The sequence below is a fragment of the Balaenoptera borealis genome (genome assembly GCF_965194805.1).
Source record: "Balaenoptera borealis genome assembly, chromosome: 17".
NCBI classification, from domain to species: domain Eukaryota; kingdom Metazoa; phylum Chordata; class Mammalia; order Artiodactyla; family Balaenopteridae; genus Balaenoptera; species Balaenoptera borealis.
The window spans coordinates 29,895,281-29,915,556 of record NC_138876.1 but is presented as its reverse complement, the minus strand read 5'-3'; the positions used below and the strand labels follow the sequence as shown (position 1 = coordinate 29,915,556).

The 20,276-nt window shown below is 36.0% G+C and overlaps 1 protein-coding gene across 2 annotated transcripts in view; it reads right to left on the bottom strand.

The window, feature by feature from the left end:
- Nucleotides 1-13,037: 13,037 nt before the first annotated feature.
- The window catches only part of ANGPT1 (angiopoietin 1), a 268,562-nt gene continuing 261,323 nt past the window's right edge, over nt 13,038-20,276 (bottom strand). For both annotated transcript variants that reach the window (XM_082364362.1, XM_082364363.1), the window contains exon 9: nt 13,038-15,405. In XM_082364362.1, coding sequence (XP_082220488.1) covers nt 15,245-15,405 — 161 coding nt within the window. In that variant the 3' untranslated portion in view covers nt 13,038-15,244. The remainder of the gene's footprint in view (nt 15,406-20,276) is intronic.

Genomic DNA, 20,276 nt, shown 5'->3' with positions numbered 1-20,276 from the left:
TAGGTTCATCTGTACCATTTTTCTGGATTCCACATATATGCGTTAATATATGATAGTTGTTTTTCTCTTTCTGGCTATTGAGATAGGGAGTAGTCATAAAAATCTTCTGTATAAATATGTTACAACTGGAAACACAAAATACTTTAAAGAAACTTGTAAGTGTTGGACTTAAAGCTAATCTACACACTTCTTTTTTTATTGAAGTATAGTTGATTTACAATATTACATTACTTTCAAGTGTACAACATAGTGATTCAATATTTGGATAGATTATACTTAAAGTTATAAAATATTGGCTATATTCCCTGTGTTATACAATATATCTTTGTAGCTAATTTATTTTCTACATAGTAGTTTGTATCTCTTTATCCCCTACCCTATCTTGGCTTGCCCCCGTTCTCTCTCCCCACTGGTAACCACTAGTTTGTTCTTTACATCTGTGAGTCAGTTTCTGTTTTATTATATTCATTCCTTTGTTTCATTTTTTAGATTCCACATATAAGTGATAACATCCTGTATCTGTCTTTCTCTGTCTGACTTTATTTCTCTAGGCATAATATGCTTCAGGTCCATCCAGGTTGTTGCAAATGGCAAAACTGCATTCTTTTTTATGGCTGAGCAATATTCCATTATATATATAAAATATATATATGATATTCCATTTTATATATATAATATACATGTAAATATATGTATATATATGTATGCCACATCTTCTTTATCCATTTGACTATCGATGACACTTAAGTTGCTTCTATATCTTGGCTATTGTAAATTAATGCTGCTATGAACATGGGCTGCATGCATCTTTTTGAATGTGTTTTCGTTTTCTTCAGGTATATGCCCAGGAGTGGAGTTGTTGGATCATGTGGTAGGTCTATTTTTAATTTCTTGAAGAATCTCCATACTGTTTTCTGTACTGGCTGCACCAATTTACATTCCCACCAACAGTGTACTAGGGTTCCCTTTTCTCCATATCCTCACCAACATTTATTTTTTGTGGTCTTTTTGATGATAGCCATTCTGACAGGTGTGAGGTGATATCTCATTGTGGTTTTTATTTGCATTTCTCTGATGATTAGAGATGTTGAGCATCTTTCCATGTGTCTGTTGGCCATCTGTATGTCTTCTTTGGAAAAATGTTTGTTCAGATCCTCTGCCCATTTTTTAATTCTTCTACATAAAAGAGTATTCCAAATTTGTTGATGATAAATGGATATCAGTAGTATGACAACTAATGGATTTTTAAAAAATCATGTATTTATTCTAAACAAAATTGATATTCAAACAAATATTTGCTATGGAAAAATCATTCTGAAAAAGAATGTTAAGAAGTTTTTCCAGGTTAAATGATTTTGTTTCTGAAAGTGTTTTGCGTGTGTTTACTCTGAAACATTAATCTCTGAACATTTAAAAAATATTAGACACATTTTCTTCACTTGTTAAGAATCTTACAAATAGAGTTCTTGTGGGGTTTGAATCCATTTATAAAAAATGCAAATGTAATATTTTTGATCAGTTTGCAAGAAAAACTGACCAAATGAAGGAAGATGAAAAGTTACTAGTCAAATTTAAACAAAAACATTTGCATAATCTATGAATGAGTTTGAAAAACCTTTTTTTAAATTTAATAAGCCCACTCTCTGATGGCCTTCTGCCATTTGGACGTATGTATCTTTTTAAGATTTCACTTTCAAATTTCCCTGATAGTCTTACAAATACATGTTACAGTCTGTTCAGTTATATAGGGATCCTGTAAGTTGGTAGTTAGATGTAGAGGTTGGATAGGATTCAGGTTTGGTTTTAAGCAAGAATGCTTCATAAACAATGTTGTGTGATTCAATCAGGAGTCATATGGCGTTTAGTTCTTTATTTTTATCACTGTCAATAGCCATTGCTTAAATCCACTAGCTCATCCCAGGGGATGTAAAATGGCGACATTGTAATTCGGTCATTCTATAAAGAGAAATATTCCCATCAACTATTTAGTTACTCTGAGGTATAGTTTGTCTAGAATAGGCAGGATAAATGCCTGATTATTTCCTTTCATTTACCACTTTTCAACATAATGATTTCTCTCCCTAGTATTGCCTGCAATATCATATACATAGTGTATATGTATAATGTATAATATATATATCAGACACATAATATTAGACATGATATACAAAGGCATGGGGAAGGAAAGGACCAGATCAACAGAATATACTGAAAGTTCAATAAAACTGGAATACAGAGTGTAAAAGAGGGAGAGAAAATAGAGAGATTATTTCACCAAATATTTATTCTGATGTACCATGTTTTACAATACAAGGTTGAATTTTGTGCTAAATTTAAAGCGTACAATAATTAATAAAGAGAGTCTTTCTCTTGGGGAACTCATGATCTAGTAAGAAAGAAAGGCAATCACTAACAAGTAACTATAATACCTTGTATTAGGTGCTCCTATAAATTTTAAAATACTATGGACTCACAGGCATGGAGACGAGGCAACTATGGATCAAGGAAGATATAATAAAGTAATGTTTGAGCAAAATCTTAAAGGATGTTTTGGAGATATTCAGTAGCCCTGGACGCAGGGTGGAAAACAGAAGGCGTTCCTGACAGTGGGACCCAAATGCACAAAGATGCAGGACTTGGGTGGGGGAGAATTTTGTGTTTGAGGAATGTGATTTACAACAGTCTGGCTGCAGTATATTGCTGGTCCAGCTCCCAGCACTTTAGCATCCCAGGGTCGATGAAGAAGGTTGCCATAGGGACAATGGGGTCACTGACGTGCAGTATGACTGGAGATGTGGTCTCCATGACCTTGACTCTACATAAGACTCTAGGACCTCCACACTATGCTGGGGTAGGGGAGCCTCCAAAGTGAGTGAAGTGATTTCCTTGCTGATTTGATGGGGATTTGAAGATAAAATTAAGCTGATTAAAACATATAATGTATTATATAATTATATTACCACAATATAAAGTATTGTGATATTTCTTGCTTGTCTGGGCTTGTGAAATTGAGACTTATAATAGATACTTAAATTATCACATTGATTCTGCAATGATACTGCAAAGGAAAAAAAAGCAAGTAAAGATTATTATTATCCATGTTTAATAGCTGAGGAAACAATTTCAGAGAAGAGAATTTTCCATGGTAAATATCACTGCTAGGTTGTTGGCCTAGATCTTCTGAAATATATTCACCTGAGATGTTTATCTACAGATACCTGTCCTCTGTTGAAGATTCTTTCTTGAGACGTTAACTATATATATGACAATGTTTTATTGAATATGCACCATTTCCAAAACACTAGATCTATTTCCTGATAAGCAGAGTATTATTATACCCTTTGTTTCTCATCCATGGTAGGCAGAATTCTTTGCTGGCCTCTAAGATTCTTTACCCTATGTTTTACTTGCCCAGTATAATCCCCAGGACTGTGAATGTGATGGATTTCACTCCTGTCTCTGACCTCTAGACCCAGATTTACAGGGCTCATGTGGTTAGGTCAAGCGCATACAGACAATCTGTCCTGAGAGTGGCCAGGAGCCAAGTATGGCCACCAGCTCACATCTCCAGTAAGAAAAAGAGACTTCAGTTCTACAATCCCAAGAACATCATTCTGCCAACAGTGAGCTTATATGTATCCTGAGCTCCAGGTGAGGGTACAGCTTGCTGAAGCCTTGATTTTGACCTTGTGAGACACTGAGCAGAAAGCTCAGAACAATAATACAAAAGGACATGACAGTTTGAAGTAAATATTTTGATAAAATGTTTCTTGGAGAAAACAAATAAGGTTTTCATGTTGCAAAACAATGAAACATACTGAAATGTTTTAAGCCAAATACATGTTTCCCACTGAAATAGTAATACAGAAAACGAGCTTGGGTTTGCATTTAATCACTTTTAAAAACATGAAAGACTGAGTTATATGGTTTATAGGACTAAAAATGTTCTGAGTCTATATAATCAGGGAGGAATGAGGTTGGAGCAGTAGAAAGGTAGCAGGGAAATGGAGATGGGGCAGTTAGAGGAATGTTGATAGAGAAGAGGTGAAGAATAGTACAGAATAGAGAAGTAGGCCATTGACTTGGTTCTGTGTGAATGTATAGGATGCATTTAATTTGGGGGCCACCCTAAAGAAATCTGATGATTCCCTTAATCTGAAATAGTCCAGGTTTATAGTGGTAGAAGCATCTTCTCACGAGGAAGGGCAATGTGACTTAGCTGCTCTAATTCATATCACTCCAGGTTTACCTTCCCCTTGGAGAACTTCCCAGTCCCCATGGCCACCCCCAAAATTGTCTCAGGGATAATCGTTTTTAATTATTCTACTCTATCACAGAGTGGGCACAAATCCTTCTCTCAGTTATCCATGGTATATTTGATGCTAGCCTGGCACATTTAACAAAACATTATAAAGGGAAGCATAAAGGTAACAGAAATAAAATACAATCCACTACTGGTATTTAGATGACCGCTTTGAGAGACCACCAGCTCCATCTGTCCTCATAGAGGCTCCTCTGTGACTGATCTCATTCAATTGGCCTTTATCTTATTGAAGGCACCTCTCTGTTTCTCAATAATTAACAATGCACCTGATACACACAGACTTCTCTTGATTTGGGTTCTGCCAGAAGTAGAGCATGAGAAAAGGAGTTAAGGGCAAGTTGTTCATTTGAGAGGTGATTCCAGGAACACTGGTAAAGGATTGGAGATAAGACACGTAAGAAAATAAGACAACGAATAGTGTGCTACCAAGCTAGTTGCCAATGTGAGCAACTGGAGCTCATTTCTACTGGGGAATCTGGGATACAGTGTAGAATACATCCCAGAGTTACCTCAATCAAGGGGAAAAGAAGCTGAGGTGTTCATCTACAGAGGTCTGTCATCTGTTGAAAACTGTTTATGGAGACATTAACCATCCAGCACTTCTAGGTCACCCTGTGTGGGAGCTGAGCATGCTTTCCTGGTCAGAAGAAACAAAACCAAAGCCAAAACCAAAACAAATGAACAAACAAAAACCCAAGAGCAACCCCCCCACCAAAAACCCCCCCCCCCAAAATCCCATAACTCTTGATAGAGAATCACAGATGGCAAGTTTTCCCAGTAAACAGCGTTTCCTATGGAGAGAAAGTGCCTCGGGGCACCAATAGTGTCTGCTGTGAGACTTCTCAGTCTTGAGGCCCAGAGACTGTCAGTTAACGCACTTTTACTGATCCCTGTCTACACACCAGGCACCCTTTCCAAGTGGCTCATTCCTACTCTTAACCTCACAAAAGCAATAATATCGGAACCTGATAGTCCAGAAGAGACTACAGCGGAGGCTTTGTGGGTTTTTTTGGTACAATAATGGAAAATCCCACGCCTCCTTTTCCCTGTTCCACTGCCCCCAGAAATGCTGTCATCCGCACTCTGGCTGTCCCCTCCTGGGGTGGGGCTCAGATCAGCGTTGTTGCTCTCTGAGTACTAGACTCATAGTGTTTATTACTAGTTTGGACATAGGCAGCTCAAATATAAGCAAATGTTTTTGTTATGCTAGGATCCAGTTCTTGTTTCTGGCTGTTCCTTTTACTCTAAACAAAAAAGCTTTAATTTTGAAAAAATATAACCCACATGATTCTCATTAGTATATAAATAATCTGATGTTCTTTGATGTTTGGGGAAAAAATGTGTCTTTATAATTTTTTGTTGAAAGCAGAAAGGCATTTTTCTTAAAATATAACCTCTCAGGAAAAAAAAAAATGACTTATAGATCATTTTGAGTTCCTACAGTCTTCATTCATGTGTCATGGGTCTATCCATCCCTCCACCCACTCACCCAATCAACCCAATTTACTTACCATCTAAGCTGTCTTCATATTATACTGGCTCCTGGAAACACAAAGCAAAATAAGACACAGAATAAGAACTCAAGTTACAGTCTGGAACAGAAAAAGTGCAAATCATCTGACACTTAATTGAGATTCAAGAATGTTCTAGACACAATGTCAGGTTCTAGTAATAAAAAAAAAAAAAAAAATTAAATTTGATCCCTGACCCAAAATGCTCATTATCTGGACAGAGAACAAGTATATTCATAGTGGACTGGAACACAAGACAAACTGAAAACTCTCTCATCTAAGTAGAAGTAAAATGCCATGGGAGCACAGAAGAAGGGTGAGTGATTGAGTTTAGGGGAATTTGGGTGACCTTCAAAGAGGAGACAGTTTTCCTGGATATGAACATTCACAGGCGCAAATGCTGTAAGGCTGAAGTGGGCACTAGGTGCTGTAAGTGACCTAGGTATGACGGAGTGAGCTTTTAGGTGAGGCTATTTATTTCATTATCTTCACACACATGAAAATCACCGGGAAAAGTAGATTAGTCTGTTCACACTCATGATTTCCAGCCTCAATTAAACCTTTAGAAGCACTTGGTAAAGTTGTGACTCCTTTGGGCGTTTAGTTCTCCCATTACCTTAAGTGGTTATTCCAAACCTATTTTCAAACACTATTTAATTGAACTGCCCACACTCTCATAAAGTTTCCTTCCCTTCCACTTCCTCTATGAAACAGAGGCCATTAGGTGGCTGTCCATCCTACAGCATTTCATTCTCTCCTAATCTCTTCTCCTAGAGGAAGAGACGTTTCTCCTCCTGTTCAAACTCCCGATATCCCATGCTCTCAACCTCAAAACACTTGTTCCTCAAGCAGCTTTCTGTTCCTTCTTTCAACCTCAGTTCGTCTAAAGGCTCATTTTCCTTAGGCTTCATGTACCTTCACACACCTGTCATCCTAAAAACCATTCCTGTCCCTCTAGTTCCCTCTCTATCTCCTTCCATTCTCAGCATTCTTTTTGAAAGTCTAATCTAAACCAAGCCTCCTCAAACTTTAATGTCCACGAGTCACTTGAGGATCATATTAAAATGAAGATTCTAAGTAGTGGGATGGGGTTTGAGATTCTGCATTTCTAATGGGCCCGTCACCTATAACGCTATCCTAGAAGTCATTCTAAATAGGAAGGGTCTGAACTCTTAATTTTCCTCTTGTCCTTACCTCCCACTTATTCATAACCCTCTTGCTATCTGGTGTCTACCCCTACACCCCTAATTCTGGCCTTACAAAAATCACCAATGGCCCCTTGAATGCCAAATTCAATGGACACTTTTCAATCACAATGCCTCTACCCTCTATGGTGAGTTAGGCACCCCTGATTCTTGATGCAATCTACTCACCGACTTCCATAACTCCATTCCCTCCTGATGATTTTTCTCTTGTCTAGCTGTAATTTATCATCTCCTTTTTGAATTCTCTGTTTACCTGCTCCTTAAAATTTTTATGTTCCATCAAGTGTCTCACTGAGATCTATTTCACTATATACTCTCGTGAAATAATCTCATCTAGTAATTTTAATTTCTGCCTAGATAATACAGAGCCCAATATCTTCCACTTTAGTCCTGCTTGAGCTCAGACTCATATATCCCATTGTCAAGCTTGAATCACTAGACTCTCTACCTCAACATGTAAAATTGAACTCATTAGCCATTCCCCCAAACCCATGTTCCCTATTTTGGACGTTTGCACCATCTTCTATCTAATTAACCAAGACAAAAATCTGGAATGACCTTGACCCTGTCCACTTTCCATCTAATCATTAAATTATTTGGATTCTTTTTCCTTAAAACCACTCAAAATTCAGCTTATCCAGTTCATTCATATTGTACTGCTGTATAGATCATGTCCTCATTCTAACAGACTTGTACCACAGTGTCCTCACTAGCCCAAACTTTTCCAGTTTTACCTCTTTCCAATGCATCTACTAATTGCAGAAAGTATAGTCTTTCTAAAGTGTGCAAAACCCTTCATTGTCTCCCTTTAACAACAAAATAATGCTAAGCTTAGGAATATGACCTATATTCTCTTTTTATCTAGACCTATCTCCAGCCTCATCTTGTGCTGCCTCTCTCTCAAATAAACTTCACAGTCCATTCATACTAAATAACTTGGGGTTCCTTATAACTCCATGTTTTCTGACATCTTTATGCCTTTGCAGTTCCTCTATTTCTCTGCAAACTCCCAATAAACCTTCAAAACAAAGCTCAGAGGCCATCTTCTATAAAATGTATTGTGTAAATTGAGGGAGGCCTACATGTTTCTTTAACTTTTAAAAACATGTACATATAAAATTTACTACTGAGTAGTAGTTCATTTGTTTTCCTTACACATTATTATTATACACAACATAACCTTCAGCACATAATCACTCTTATCTCAGTATTCTTGTTGCAGCTTAAACAAACTTATACTAATTTTATTAATTTCAATTTTGTTGTACTGCTCATTAATGTAACTTGCTTATTTTTCTCACTGATTTTAAGTTTCCTTATGCCTTAGTCACCTATATTGCTATTATCTTCTTAATGCTTCCTCTGGATGCTGAGTAGTTTCTCACTATGTTTGTAAAAAATAATTCACCCGTGTTTTATAGTTTTCTGCATACAGGTCTTTTGTCTCCTCAGGTAGATTTATTTCTAGGTATTTTATTCTTTTTGTTGCAATGGTAAATGGGAGTGTTTCTTTAATTTCTCTTTCAGATTTTCCATCATTAGTGTATAGGAATGCAAGAGATTTCTGTGCATTAATTTTGTAACCTGCTACTTTACCAAATTCATTGATTAGCTCTAGTAGTTTTCTGGTGGCATCTTTAGGATTCTCTATGTATAGTATCATATCATCTGTAAACAGTAACAGATTTACTTCTTCTTTACGATTTGGAGTCCTTTTATTTCTTTTTCTTCTCTGATTGCTGTGGCTAAAACTTCCAAAACTATGTTGAATAATAGTGGTGAGAGTGGGCAACCTTGTCTTGTTCCTGATCTTAGTGGAAATGGTTTCAGTGTTTCACCATTGAGAACGATGTTGGCTGTTATTTTGTCATATATGGCCTTTATTATGTTGAAGTAAGTTCCCTCTATGCCTACTTTCTGGAGCATTTTTATCATAAATGGGTGTTGAATTTTGTTGAAAGCTTTTTGAAAGCTTTTTCTACATCTATTGAGATGATCATATGGTTTTTATCCTTCAATTTGTTAATATGGTCTATCACATTGATTGACTGACGAAAGAAATTAAAGATGATACAAATAGATGGAGAGACATACCATGTTCTTGGAATGGAAGAATCAACATTGTGAAAATGACTATACTACCCAAAGCAATCTACAGATTCAATGTAATCCCTATCAAACTACCAATGGCATTTTTCACACAACTAGAACAAAAAATTTCACAATTTGTATGGAAACACAAAAGAACCCGAATAGCCAAAGCAATCTTGAGAAAGAAAAACGGAGCTGGAAGAATCAGGCTCCCTGACTTCAGACTATACTACAAAGCTACAGTAATCAAGACAGTATGGGAATGGCACAAAAACAGAAATATAGATCAATGGAACAGGATAGAAAGCCCAGAGATAAACCCACACACATATGGTCACCTTATTTTTGATAAAGGAGGCAAGAATATACAATGGAGAAAAGACAGCCTCTTCAATAAGTGGTGTTGGGAAAACTGGACAGCTACCTGTAAAAGAATGCAATTAGAACACTCCCTAACATCATACACAAAAATAAACTCACAATGTATTAAAGACCTAAATGTAAGGCCAGACACTATAAAACGCTTGGAGGAAAACATAGGCAGAACACTCTATGACACAAATCACAGCAAGATCCTTTATGACCCAACTCCTAGAGAAATGGAAATAAAAACAAAAATAAACAAATGGGACCTAATGAAACTTAAAAGCTTTTGCAACGCAAAGGAAACCATAAACAAGACAAAAAGACAATCCTCAGAATGGGAGAAAATATTTGCAAGTGAAGCAACTGACAAAGGACTAATCTCCAAAATTTACAAGCACCTCATGCAGGTCAATATCAATAAAACAAACAACCCAATCCAAAAATGGGCAGAAGACCTAAATAGACATTTCTCCAGAGAAGATATACAGATTGCCAACAAACACATGAAAGGATGCTCAACATCACTAATCTAATCACTAAGTAGAGAAATGCAAATCAAAACTACAATGAGGTATCACCTCACACCAGTCAGAATGGCCATCATCAAAAAAATCTACAAACAATAAATGCTGGAGAGGGTGTGGAGAAAAGGGGACCCTCTTGCACTGTTGGTGGGAATGTAAATTGATACAGGCACTATGGAGAACAGTATGGAGGTTCCTTAAAAAACTAAAAATAGAACTACCATACGACCCAGCAATCCCACTACTGGGCATATACCCTGAGAAAACCATAATTCAAAAAGAGTCATGTACCACAATGTTCATTGCAGCTCTATTTACAATAGCCAGGACATGGAAGCAACCTAAGTGTCCATCAACAGATGAATGGATAAAGAAGATGTGGCACATATATACAATGGAATATTAGCCATAAAAAGAAACAAAATTGAGTTATTTGTAGTGAGGTGGATGGATCTAGAGTCTGTCATACAGAGTGAAGTAAGTCAGAAAGAGAAAAACAAATACCGTAAGCGAACACATATATATGGAATCTAAAAAAAAAAAAAAAAAGGTTATTAAGAACCTAGGGGCAAGACAGGAATAAAGACACAGATGTAGAGAATGGACTTGAGGACACGGGGAGGGGGAAGGGTAAGCTGGGACGAAGTGAGACAGTGGCATGGACTAATATATACTACCAAATGTAAAATAGATAGCTAGTGGGAAGCAGCTGCATAGCACAGGGAGATCAGCTTGGTGCTCTGTGACCATCTAGAGGGGTGGGATAGGGAGGGTGGGAGGGAGACGCAAGAGGGAAGAGATATGGGGATATATGTATGTGTATAGCTGATTCAGTTTGTTATAAAGCAGAAACTAACACACCATTGTAAAGCAATTATACTCCAATAAAGATGTTTAAAAAAATAATAATAATTCACCCTCTGCCCATTAAACCTATAAAATAACTTCCTAAAGGGAGAGCTATGTAACTACAATCCAGCAACTCCTTATGAATATTATTGTTATACCTTTCTCCTAATGGAAACATTCATTTAGAGCCTTAATAATTTTCTTCTCTAATCTTTTATACCACTGTTTTGATGTTTAGGCATCGTATTAAGGTGCACACATATTCTTACGTGTGCTTGTAATATTTTCTTTTAAGTCCATTTTAACTTACAATGTTTTAGTACTTCCTCGGAAGTCACTTCTGGTTCCTTACAGCATATGTAGGAAGCATACATGTATTTTAAAATTTAACTTACATAAGAGGAACTTAGGTAAGGTAGTCCCAGTTCTGTGGCAGCAAGAGCTGATAATGTTACCGCCCTTTATGATCTTTACCTTTTATACCAAACTCAGATATTCAGAATGCATCCTATTATTCTACACTGAGTTCCCAGAATTTATTGTTAATTGTCATATAATAATCCAACATTTAATAATTGACAGGGCATCCTAAAGCAAAGGAAATAAAAGCAAAAATAAACAAATGGGACCTAATTAAACTTAAAAGCTTTTGCACAGCAATGGAAACCATTGATGAAACAAAAAGACAACCTGCTGAATGAGAGAAAATATTTGCAAATGATATGAGAGATAAGGGGTTAATATCCAACATATATAAATGGCTCGTACAACTCCACATCAAAAAACAAAAAAAAAACCCAATTAATAAATGGGCATAAGAACTGAATAGACTTTTTTCAAAAGAGGAAATGCAGATGGCCAACAGACACATGAAAAGATGTTCAACATTGCTAATCATCAGGGAAACGCAAATCAAAACCACAATGAGACATCACCTCACACCTGTCAGAATGGCTATCATCAAAAAGAACACACATAACAAATGTTGGGCAGGATGTGGAGAAAAGGGCACCTTTGTACACTGTTGGTGGGAATGTAAATTGGTACAGCTACTGTGGAAAACAATATGGAGGCTTCTCAAAAAAACTAAAAATAGAACTACCATCTAGCCCAGCAATTCCACTCCTGGGTATATATCCAAAAAAACCAAAAACACTCATTTGAGAAGATACATGCACCCCAATGTTCATAGCAGCATTATTTACAACTGATAAGGTATGGAAGCAACCTAAGTGTCCATCAGCAGATGAATGGATAAAGAAGATAGGTATATATATATATATATATATATATATATATATATATATATATATATATATATATATATATATATAATGGAATACTACTCATCTATAAAAAAGAAGGAAATCCTGCCATTTGTAGCAACATGGATGGACTTGTAGGGCATTATGCTAAGTGAAATAAGTCAGAGAAACACAAACACTGGATGATATCAATTGCATGTAGAATCTAAAAAATACAACAAACTAGTGAATAAAACAAAAAGAAGCAGACTCACAGATGTAGAGAACAAACTAGTGGTTACCAGTGGGGAGAGGAAAAGGGGCAGAGGCAATATAAGGGTAGGGGAAAAAAAAGGGCTATTACGGGATTGTATTAAATCATGTATATGAAGCTTTTGCAAATTGTAAAGCACTACAGAATTTAAAGAATCTTTCATTCAATAAAAAAAAAAACATAAGAAATTTTTTAAAATAATAATTGACAGGACATAACAATCATACAGTAGAGATGTGGGATTCAGAACCATTGTTTTGATCTAACATTCTAAAGGAGTTAAGCTTTCTTATCACATCCAAGACTGAAAATTTTTCAGAGATTGAGGCTTTAGTTCATTTAGCAGGCTTTTTTTTTTTTTTTTTATGGAGACTATACTTCCATATATCTCTAATTTTAAAACTTGTAAAATATTTAAAATGAGATGGAGTTGCACAAATATGTTACTTTCAATTTTATTTAAATCAAATAAAGCTGTGACTGATGTGAAGAAATTGGCATAGAAACTACATGAATTAATTAACATAAAAATTTAAAGACAAAATCTTATTACCTAATTATCTTATCCTGAATAATTAAATGCAAAGGATATACATGTTAAATGGCCACAAACATGTAGGCATTACAGAGTGCACATATGGAGTCATAAAATATTTTATACTGCTTTATTATAAATAATTGGAAATATTTCATTTTTCAAACCCAGGTAACAAAACAGTAAATATTATGCTTTCTTTCTTTTTTCATAATTTCCTTTTATTTTTATATTATGAGTTGGGAAATAGTATTACTTATCAAAAGACCGGTAAAAAAAAAATCTGTAGGAACACACAAAACAAAACACTCACTTTCATTCACTTAAATGAAAACAAACAAGAAGGTTTTTAGAGGGAGAGGCTAAAGGCTGCTATGAAGGAGTCTCCAAGAACAGAAAAACTGTGGTATACCTGCGAATATCACTTGTAAGGCAAAACAGGTTTGTACACACACACAAAAGGTATAAACACTTGATGGTAAACTTTAAAAAATAATTTCTTAAAAATGTGAGTAGCTTTATTTTCTCAAATGGAGGAAAGCCACAAAGGCACAATAGATCAAGTCACCAGGTCTAATATTGGTATTGTTGCCCTGATAAAAACTTTTTTTAAGAAAGGAGACCCAATATGGATTTCAATTTTCTTATCTCATAGTACACCTCATGTTTTGATAAAAACTGTTCACTCTTGTAACCTTGGACACTTAGAGGCAGAAAGCACTTCCTGATAAAATATTGTAGTAACTTCAAATTCCCACAAAAATCTGTGCCCCAAATTCACTTAAAATAGATTATCCCATAGGAATATTTTCATTAAGAGATTTATAGCAGCTAGTAATTAGAATTTTCTTAGTCAAGTGACTATGATTAATTTTCTTTTTTGTGCATGTGTTTTCCTTAATGTATAATACAAAGTTTGCCAATTTTCTTCCCTAATGATAATGTATTAACATCAGAAATTGCCTAAGAAAACAGGGCCCAAGGGAGAACAATATGAAGAAATAACATATTTCATAAAGTGGTATAGCAGATTTTTTTTGGAAGTGTGTTTATTTGCATCAGTTATGGACAATGCTGCATATTCCAGATTAAACAGCTATTAGGTTTACTATGGATATAAACAGGCTATGTACAATGATATTTATAATTCTTCTTTCATTTTTCATAGACTTCAGAGTGTTTCTTTTATAGAAACTGGAACAGGGTCAATCTGGATAGCAAGTTTCAGTTAATTAGCAAAAATTAAATTAGCATGAAATAGGGTGAAGAACTGAAGGTAATGATTTTAAAAATAATAAAGTTACACAAGTGTACACATGCAAGAAGGTACTGTAAAATGAACTGTTCCAGTTTACTTGGTTTTATTTCAACTTAATACACTCTAAAATACTGCTTTCATGTATAATATCAAAGGAAATATTAAATGCATGTATATTATTTTAAGGGCTTGATGATATATTTCACATTCTTTAAACTTTACTCAGGCTATAAATATATTTATATATCAGTCAGTTTTTAAAGTAAATGAAAACTGTAGCATGGGGGGGATCATTTTTCACCTTATATGTCCATACTTGATTATGTCCATTTTTTCTGAAAACTGTACCAAAAAAAATCAAAGAGTAATGGAGTGTATTTCTACCTCACACTGCTATTCTTCAGGCACTATAATTCTTTATAGTTTACCAAAATGGAATTTACATTTGAAGACGGGTTAACTGAAATCAACTAGTAAGTATGATTTAGGAATTAGGCTTCTGAAATCCATTTAACCAACTCAGAGGGCAATGCTGTTCTTCCTAAACTTTTATTAAAATTGTGCAACAGTACAAACTTATTGTTAGTAGGTTTGCAGAGAAATAACACCATTTCACTGGTGTAACACATTTTTCCCAAAGGATTATGACAGGCCTGTTTTTATTCTTCACGTATACTCTTTTTGTTCTTGTTGTTCATCTTCTTTTCTTCGGTTTTACGTGAGATAAACCATATTTATCATCTGGTTACTATAGTTCTGTAATAAGATCCAGTAGTAGTTTGAAGCACAGCGAGCTGAACAGTTTCTTCCCTTTTTAAAGCATGACAGTGAGTGGCATTCTCTATAGTCAAGCCATTTGAACACAGTCACCCCAAGGAGAGGCTTTTGTGAAATCAAAAGGTTCCAAATTCACAGTCAAGAACCTTGGTGACTTCACATAACTGCTACTTGTTGCTGGAAGGGAGACAATATTGTTTGCTTCAGAAGTTTCCAAGTAGTTTCTCATCTGGTGGCTTCTCCAGATTTCTTGGTGGCCTTTTAAATTGCTTTTGACATTGTGCCTTCAAAAGTCCAAAGGTCGAATCATCATAGTTGTGGAACGTAAGGAGTAACTGGGCCCTTTGAAGTAATGCCACTTTATTCCATTCAGTTTTCCGTGGTTCTGCCCCGCTGTATAAAACATTCCATTTAGATTGGATGGGCCACAAGCATCAAACCACCAGCCTGAAAAATTATTTAATAACGAAAGAGAGAAGAAGGAGAAGAAACAATTACATAAGTAAACTGAACATTTGGAAATTAATGCCATTAACTGAGGGGAAACTTATTCATACTTATGATTATTTGCATATAGGAGGTATTCAATAAATATCTTCTTGGTAGTGAAATTGTTTTAAATGGCATCCAATTTAGACAGTGTACAAACAATCAGAAAGAGAAATGCTTTCATGAAAACCAGCTTTCAGTGTCACTCCATTGGGACTCAATTCCCAATGTAACGATGGGAAGCATTTGGGCTTCAAGATACGCTATAGTCAGGCCTGGATTCATACAAAGGGCAAGTAAAATGAAACCCTTAAGAGGCATTCCACCTGAATCCTGTTATTGGGAACAGAAAATTAATTATTAGCAATAAAGTTCAGAAGCTTAGACAACTGGCATCTAAATACAAAGAAATGTTCTCCGTCTACTTCATAGTTTTGCCAAGAATTGGCCCTCAGCTGCTTCTGAAATTAACTGGATACCAGAAAATGACTATGAATTTGAATTGCTATGCCCTCTCTGTAGCTTATAGCACTATGGGAAGTGTTCATCAATAGTAGCCATATAGTTCCTATATAGCGGTATTGTTCAAGTTATAGCGTGATTGTTCAAGTTCTTTCTAAACGTAGTAAAAAGAAAAATGATGAGTAACGTAGAGATCCTATGCTCACATAGCTCTCTGCAAGGATAACTCAGTACTTTATTTTTTAAATGAATTAAGTTCTTAGATTTTTAGATAAAACATAGTACTTTTTCTCCCTCTTCTGAAGTAACACTGCTGAAATCTTTAGGGAGACATTTATGCCGGAGACATTTATGCCAGAGACATTCTGGCATATTTGTATTTGGATACAGTTGACCTCCCTTTGATTACAGAGTTATACCTAAGGGACTAATAGCTAAAGAAAGAGAAAGCTGTACAGCTGATGTTTAACTGTAACACGAGCATCTTCTTGCAGAAACTTTAGAAAAAGTTAAACAGAGAAAAGCTAGTTTTCATTTTTCAATTTTGGAGGATGAATACAGCTGGGTTTGTTTATAAAGTCATACTAGAGGCCTAACAAGCTGTATTAATCGCTAATTCATCCTAGGAAAAAGTAAGGTATGTCAATGAATTTGGAAAGACACTATATTTAATGTTTTACCAACTGTATGCAAATAACATAGATATTAATGCAGTCAAAACATGAGGGACAAGCAAGTTCTTATTTGGCAAGGAAGGAGAAAACTGTAAAATTCCACCTTTTTCTTCTTAAGATTAATTCCTTTAAAATTTTTTGGTAAGTATAACTTATAAAAATATGCTATTTATATCACAAAAGGCTTTCTAATATTAGGGAATGTATTTACCCAGAAGACTCTCAAAGGACAAAATGAAACTCAACTTAATTGCTTCAGTATTTTAACTTTCTCCTCCTTTTCTATGACCTTCTTGAGGCACTCTTCCATCATGTTAATGAGCCTTTCATAGTCTTTCAAATATCCACCATGGTCTCTAAAGCAAACACAGTTTCTCTATTGTCGAGAACTATTACAAATCATAGAATGATCTTCCAAGTTACATTAGGATACTCAGGGTAAAAGCATGTGGTTTTGTTTGGTTTATAGAAAGCCATAAGAGTTCTGGAAGAGTGTGGGAAGGCAGAGGTCTGTTGGAACAGAAACCTGGCAATGAAGGGCACAGGCTGAAGGATACATTCATTGGGAAACTTTTGATGAGCTTAGGAAAGAGACAAGAAACAACAGGGGCACATGAGGGAATAGGGTAAATTGATCTTACGTACATTTTCTAATGAGTAAAGTGGGGTAATGTCTATGGTAAGAACAATGGCATTTTGGAGACGTTGAAAGAAGACCAGAATGGCTGGGTCAAAGTTAACAAGAGAAACAGTAGCCTGAAGCTGAGATGGTCTGAAGACCAAATCACACAGTCTTTTGTTCACTATCCTAAGAGCAATGAAAAGGCATGGTCTATATTCCCTATACTTAGTGCTGCATCTAATGGAGTTTGCTTGACAAATGACTGGAAGGGACTACAGGCTTATTGACAGATTGACCGTTTCTCCTTATAAAGCCTCTATGGTCTGAATTAGTCTAGTTCACTAAAAAAGCTATATTTGCTAGACACCTGAATATATATATATATACCTGAATATACTGTATTCATTTTTTCTTTATTCATTCAGTTTGTAATTATCATGAATTGTTGTCATACAACACTCAACAAGACAGATGTGGTCCTTACCCTCGTGGAGCTTACTCCCAACGTGAGAAACAGACCAAAAAAAGTAGCAAATAAATAAAATACCTACAAATCATGACTATGATGATGGAGAAAAGGAAGAAGAAGAGGAGAGGGGGAGGAGGAGGTAGAGGGGGAAGTGGAGGGGCAGGAGGAGAAGGAGGAATAGGTGGGGAAGGAGGAGGGGGTACTTAGAATCAGGGAACTATGAAGGAGAATAACAGGAGACTTACTTGACTTTTCATGTTCATGGAAGAAGTTGATATTTAATGAGACCTGAAGGATGAGGAAACAGTCATGTGAAGATGGGGAAAGACTATTCTAAGCAGAACATGGCACATGTCAATGCCATGAGGAAGAAAGGGAGCTTAGTGTTTAGGGACTAAAAGAACATCAGTGTAGTTGGTATATAGTGAACAAGGGGGAGACTTGTAGGGAATGAAGGTGGAGAAATGGCAATCTTGGTGGAAAGTGAACAATGTGGAAAAACTTATAGTTTATCCAGGCTACTTGCCTATCATCAGGTGAACAAGCGGAACATTCTCTAGGAATGGGAACCAATATTTAACCAGGGGAACCAGATCTGCCAGGTTAAGTGTTTAATCGAATATTATTTAGAGCCCTCACTCTGTAACTGTGGTCTGCCAAAACTACCCTGAGCACATGCGGCAGCATGATGAAGGGGAGAAAATTGAAGCTAGAATCAATTCAGCAAATACTAACCAATGGACAGACATAGGGGTCAGAGTTGAGTAAAACAAAGTTCCTGACTTCAAAGAGTACACAGTTTTGTGTAGGAGAGAAACAACAAACTGTTAAAAAATGAGATAATGGCTGTTTAACAGAGATGAAGAAAATCTTAGGAACAGAGGCGGAATGCCCTGTTTGTTGGTCCATAAGGTGTACTCATCACTTGAGCTGGATGCTGAAGGATGGGTGTGAGTTCACTGGACAGCAGGAGATTCTAACGACACTGTGTACTCTGAGAGAGCAGGAGAGAGTGCCTGCCAGCAGCCTGGCTTGGCTGGAATGCCAGTGGATAAGGGATTGGAGAATTCAGGGCTAGCAAAATAAACAGGGTCGAGAACATGGAGGTTTTCATTGTATGTCTAGAAATATTCCTGTGGGCAATGGGGAGCCTAGAGTACCAGACCAGAAAGTAGAAGACCCCGATTTTGATGCCCACTTCACCAATTAATAACTAAGGGATCTTAGGCAATAGTATATATAATATTTGATATTTATTGAACAGTTAATATGTGTCAGGGACTCTGCTAAAATATTTATATGAATTTTCTCATTTTATTACCCAAACAGCCCTACATGGTGTGGCAAGTACTAAACTGAAGACGCTGATGCTCAGGTAGTTGAAGGAACTTTTCCAACGTCACACAGTCACTTACCGCCTAATTCCTGAGATGTGGATTATAAATGTCTAATCAACCATTTTCACAGCACAGTTGCAAGGATCATGTAAGATGGTGCACCATTAAAGCCTATAAAATCCTATCTAAGTGCTCTCTTGTAAGTTATCTAGGAAGCAGGCAGAAACATTAGAGCAGAAATAAAAAGGATTAGATCTTATCGGGGCATCATAATGATTTAATAATGAAGACCAGGTCATTAGCGCCAACATATTTCCTTATTTGCTTGGTAGGGTTAATTAGAGAAATACAAAAATAATTTGCACCCATATGAGTACAGTTGTTCAATGCTTGCATTGTAAAGACATGGCATTTAAGTACCTAATATGGGTTTTGTTTTCAATGATTTGTTTTTATTTCATGTAGAAATCAAAGAGGTCAAGGTGTTTATCTCTTTATCTTAAGACCAGTGGGCCATGCACACTCTGGATTATCAGAGAGCAATTGACAATAATAAAAATGATGAATTAAGATGGCAGAAAATGAAATGAAAGGGCAATTATTTCTCATGACAATTTCAGTTGTACTGTCCTTTATTAAATACTCTGAACTTCAAGGTCGCAAAAATAGTTATTTCTGTGCAAGTAAGTATTCTCTGTTTTCTCTGACAAGGAACAACAAGGAACATCTTTGTATCAAATATTTCAGTTTGTCCACTTTCTACCTCTCTTTGAAAAAATTAAGCATGACCAGGTCTTTTAAACATAAATCCTGAAAAGATGTGGTTTTAAAGCATATTTATAGAAAGCAGGCAAAAAGTACAGCAGACTCCTGGTTACTCATAGGTACCCTTAGGCATTCATAAATGATCGTATGTACTCATGGGTACTCAGAACATATGAAAGTTTGCACAGATTGAAGGTGTCCTTGTGAACATATAGAGGAGTGTATGCCTGGGTTGAAGTTCCTCTCTGATAAGATACCAAATAGCTGAATTATATATCTTCTACAATCCTGGGGAAATATTAACTTTGTACTTTGTTCTATAAGTGCCTGGGAATAACAGATGAGCAATATGTTAAAGAAGTTAATCTAGAAGAGGCACTTTAAGCTTAAAAGAACTCAGTGATGCAAGCAAAGACGGAAGAAAGCAGCAGCTTCCATCTGCTGTTGGGACAACTGATAAAATGGCTTAAATGTTTTAAGATTGGCAATTGCTGAGATTC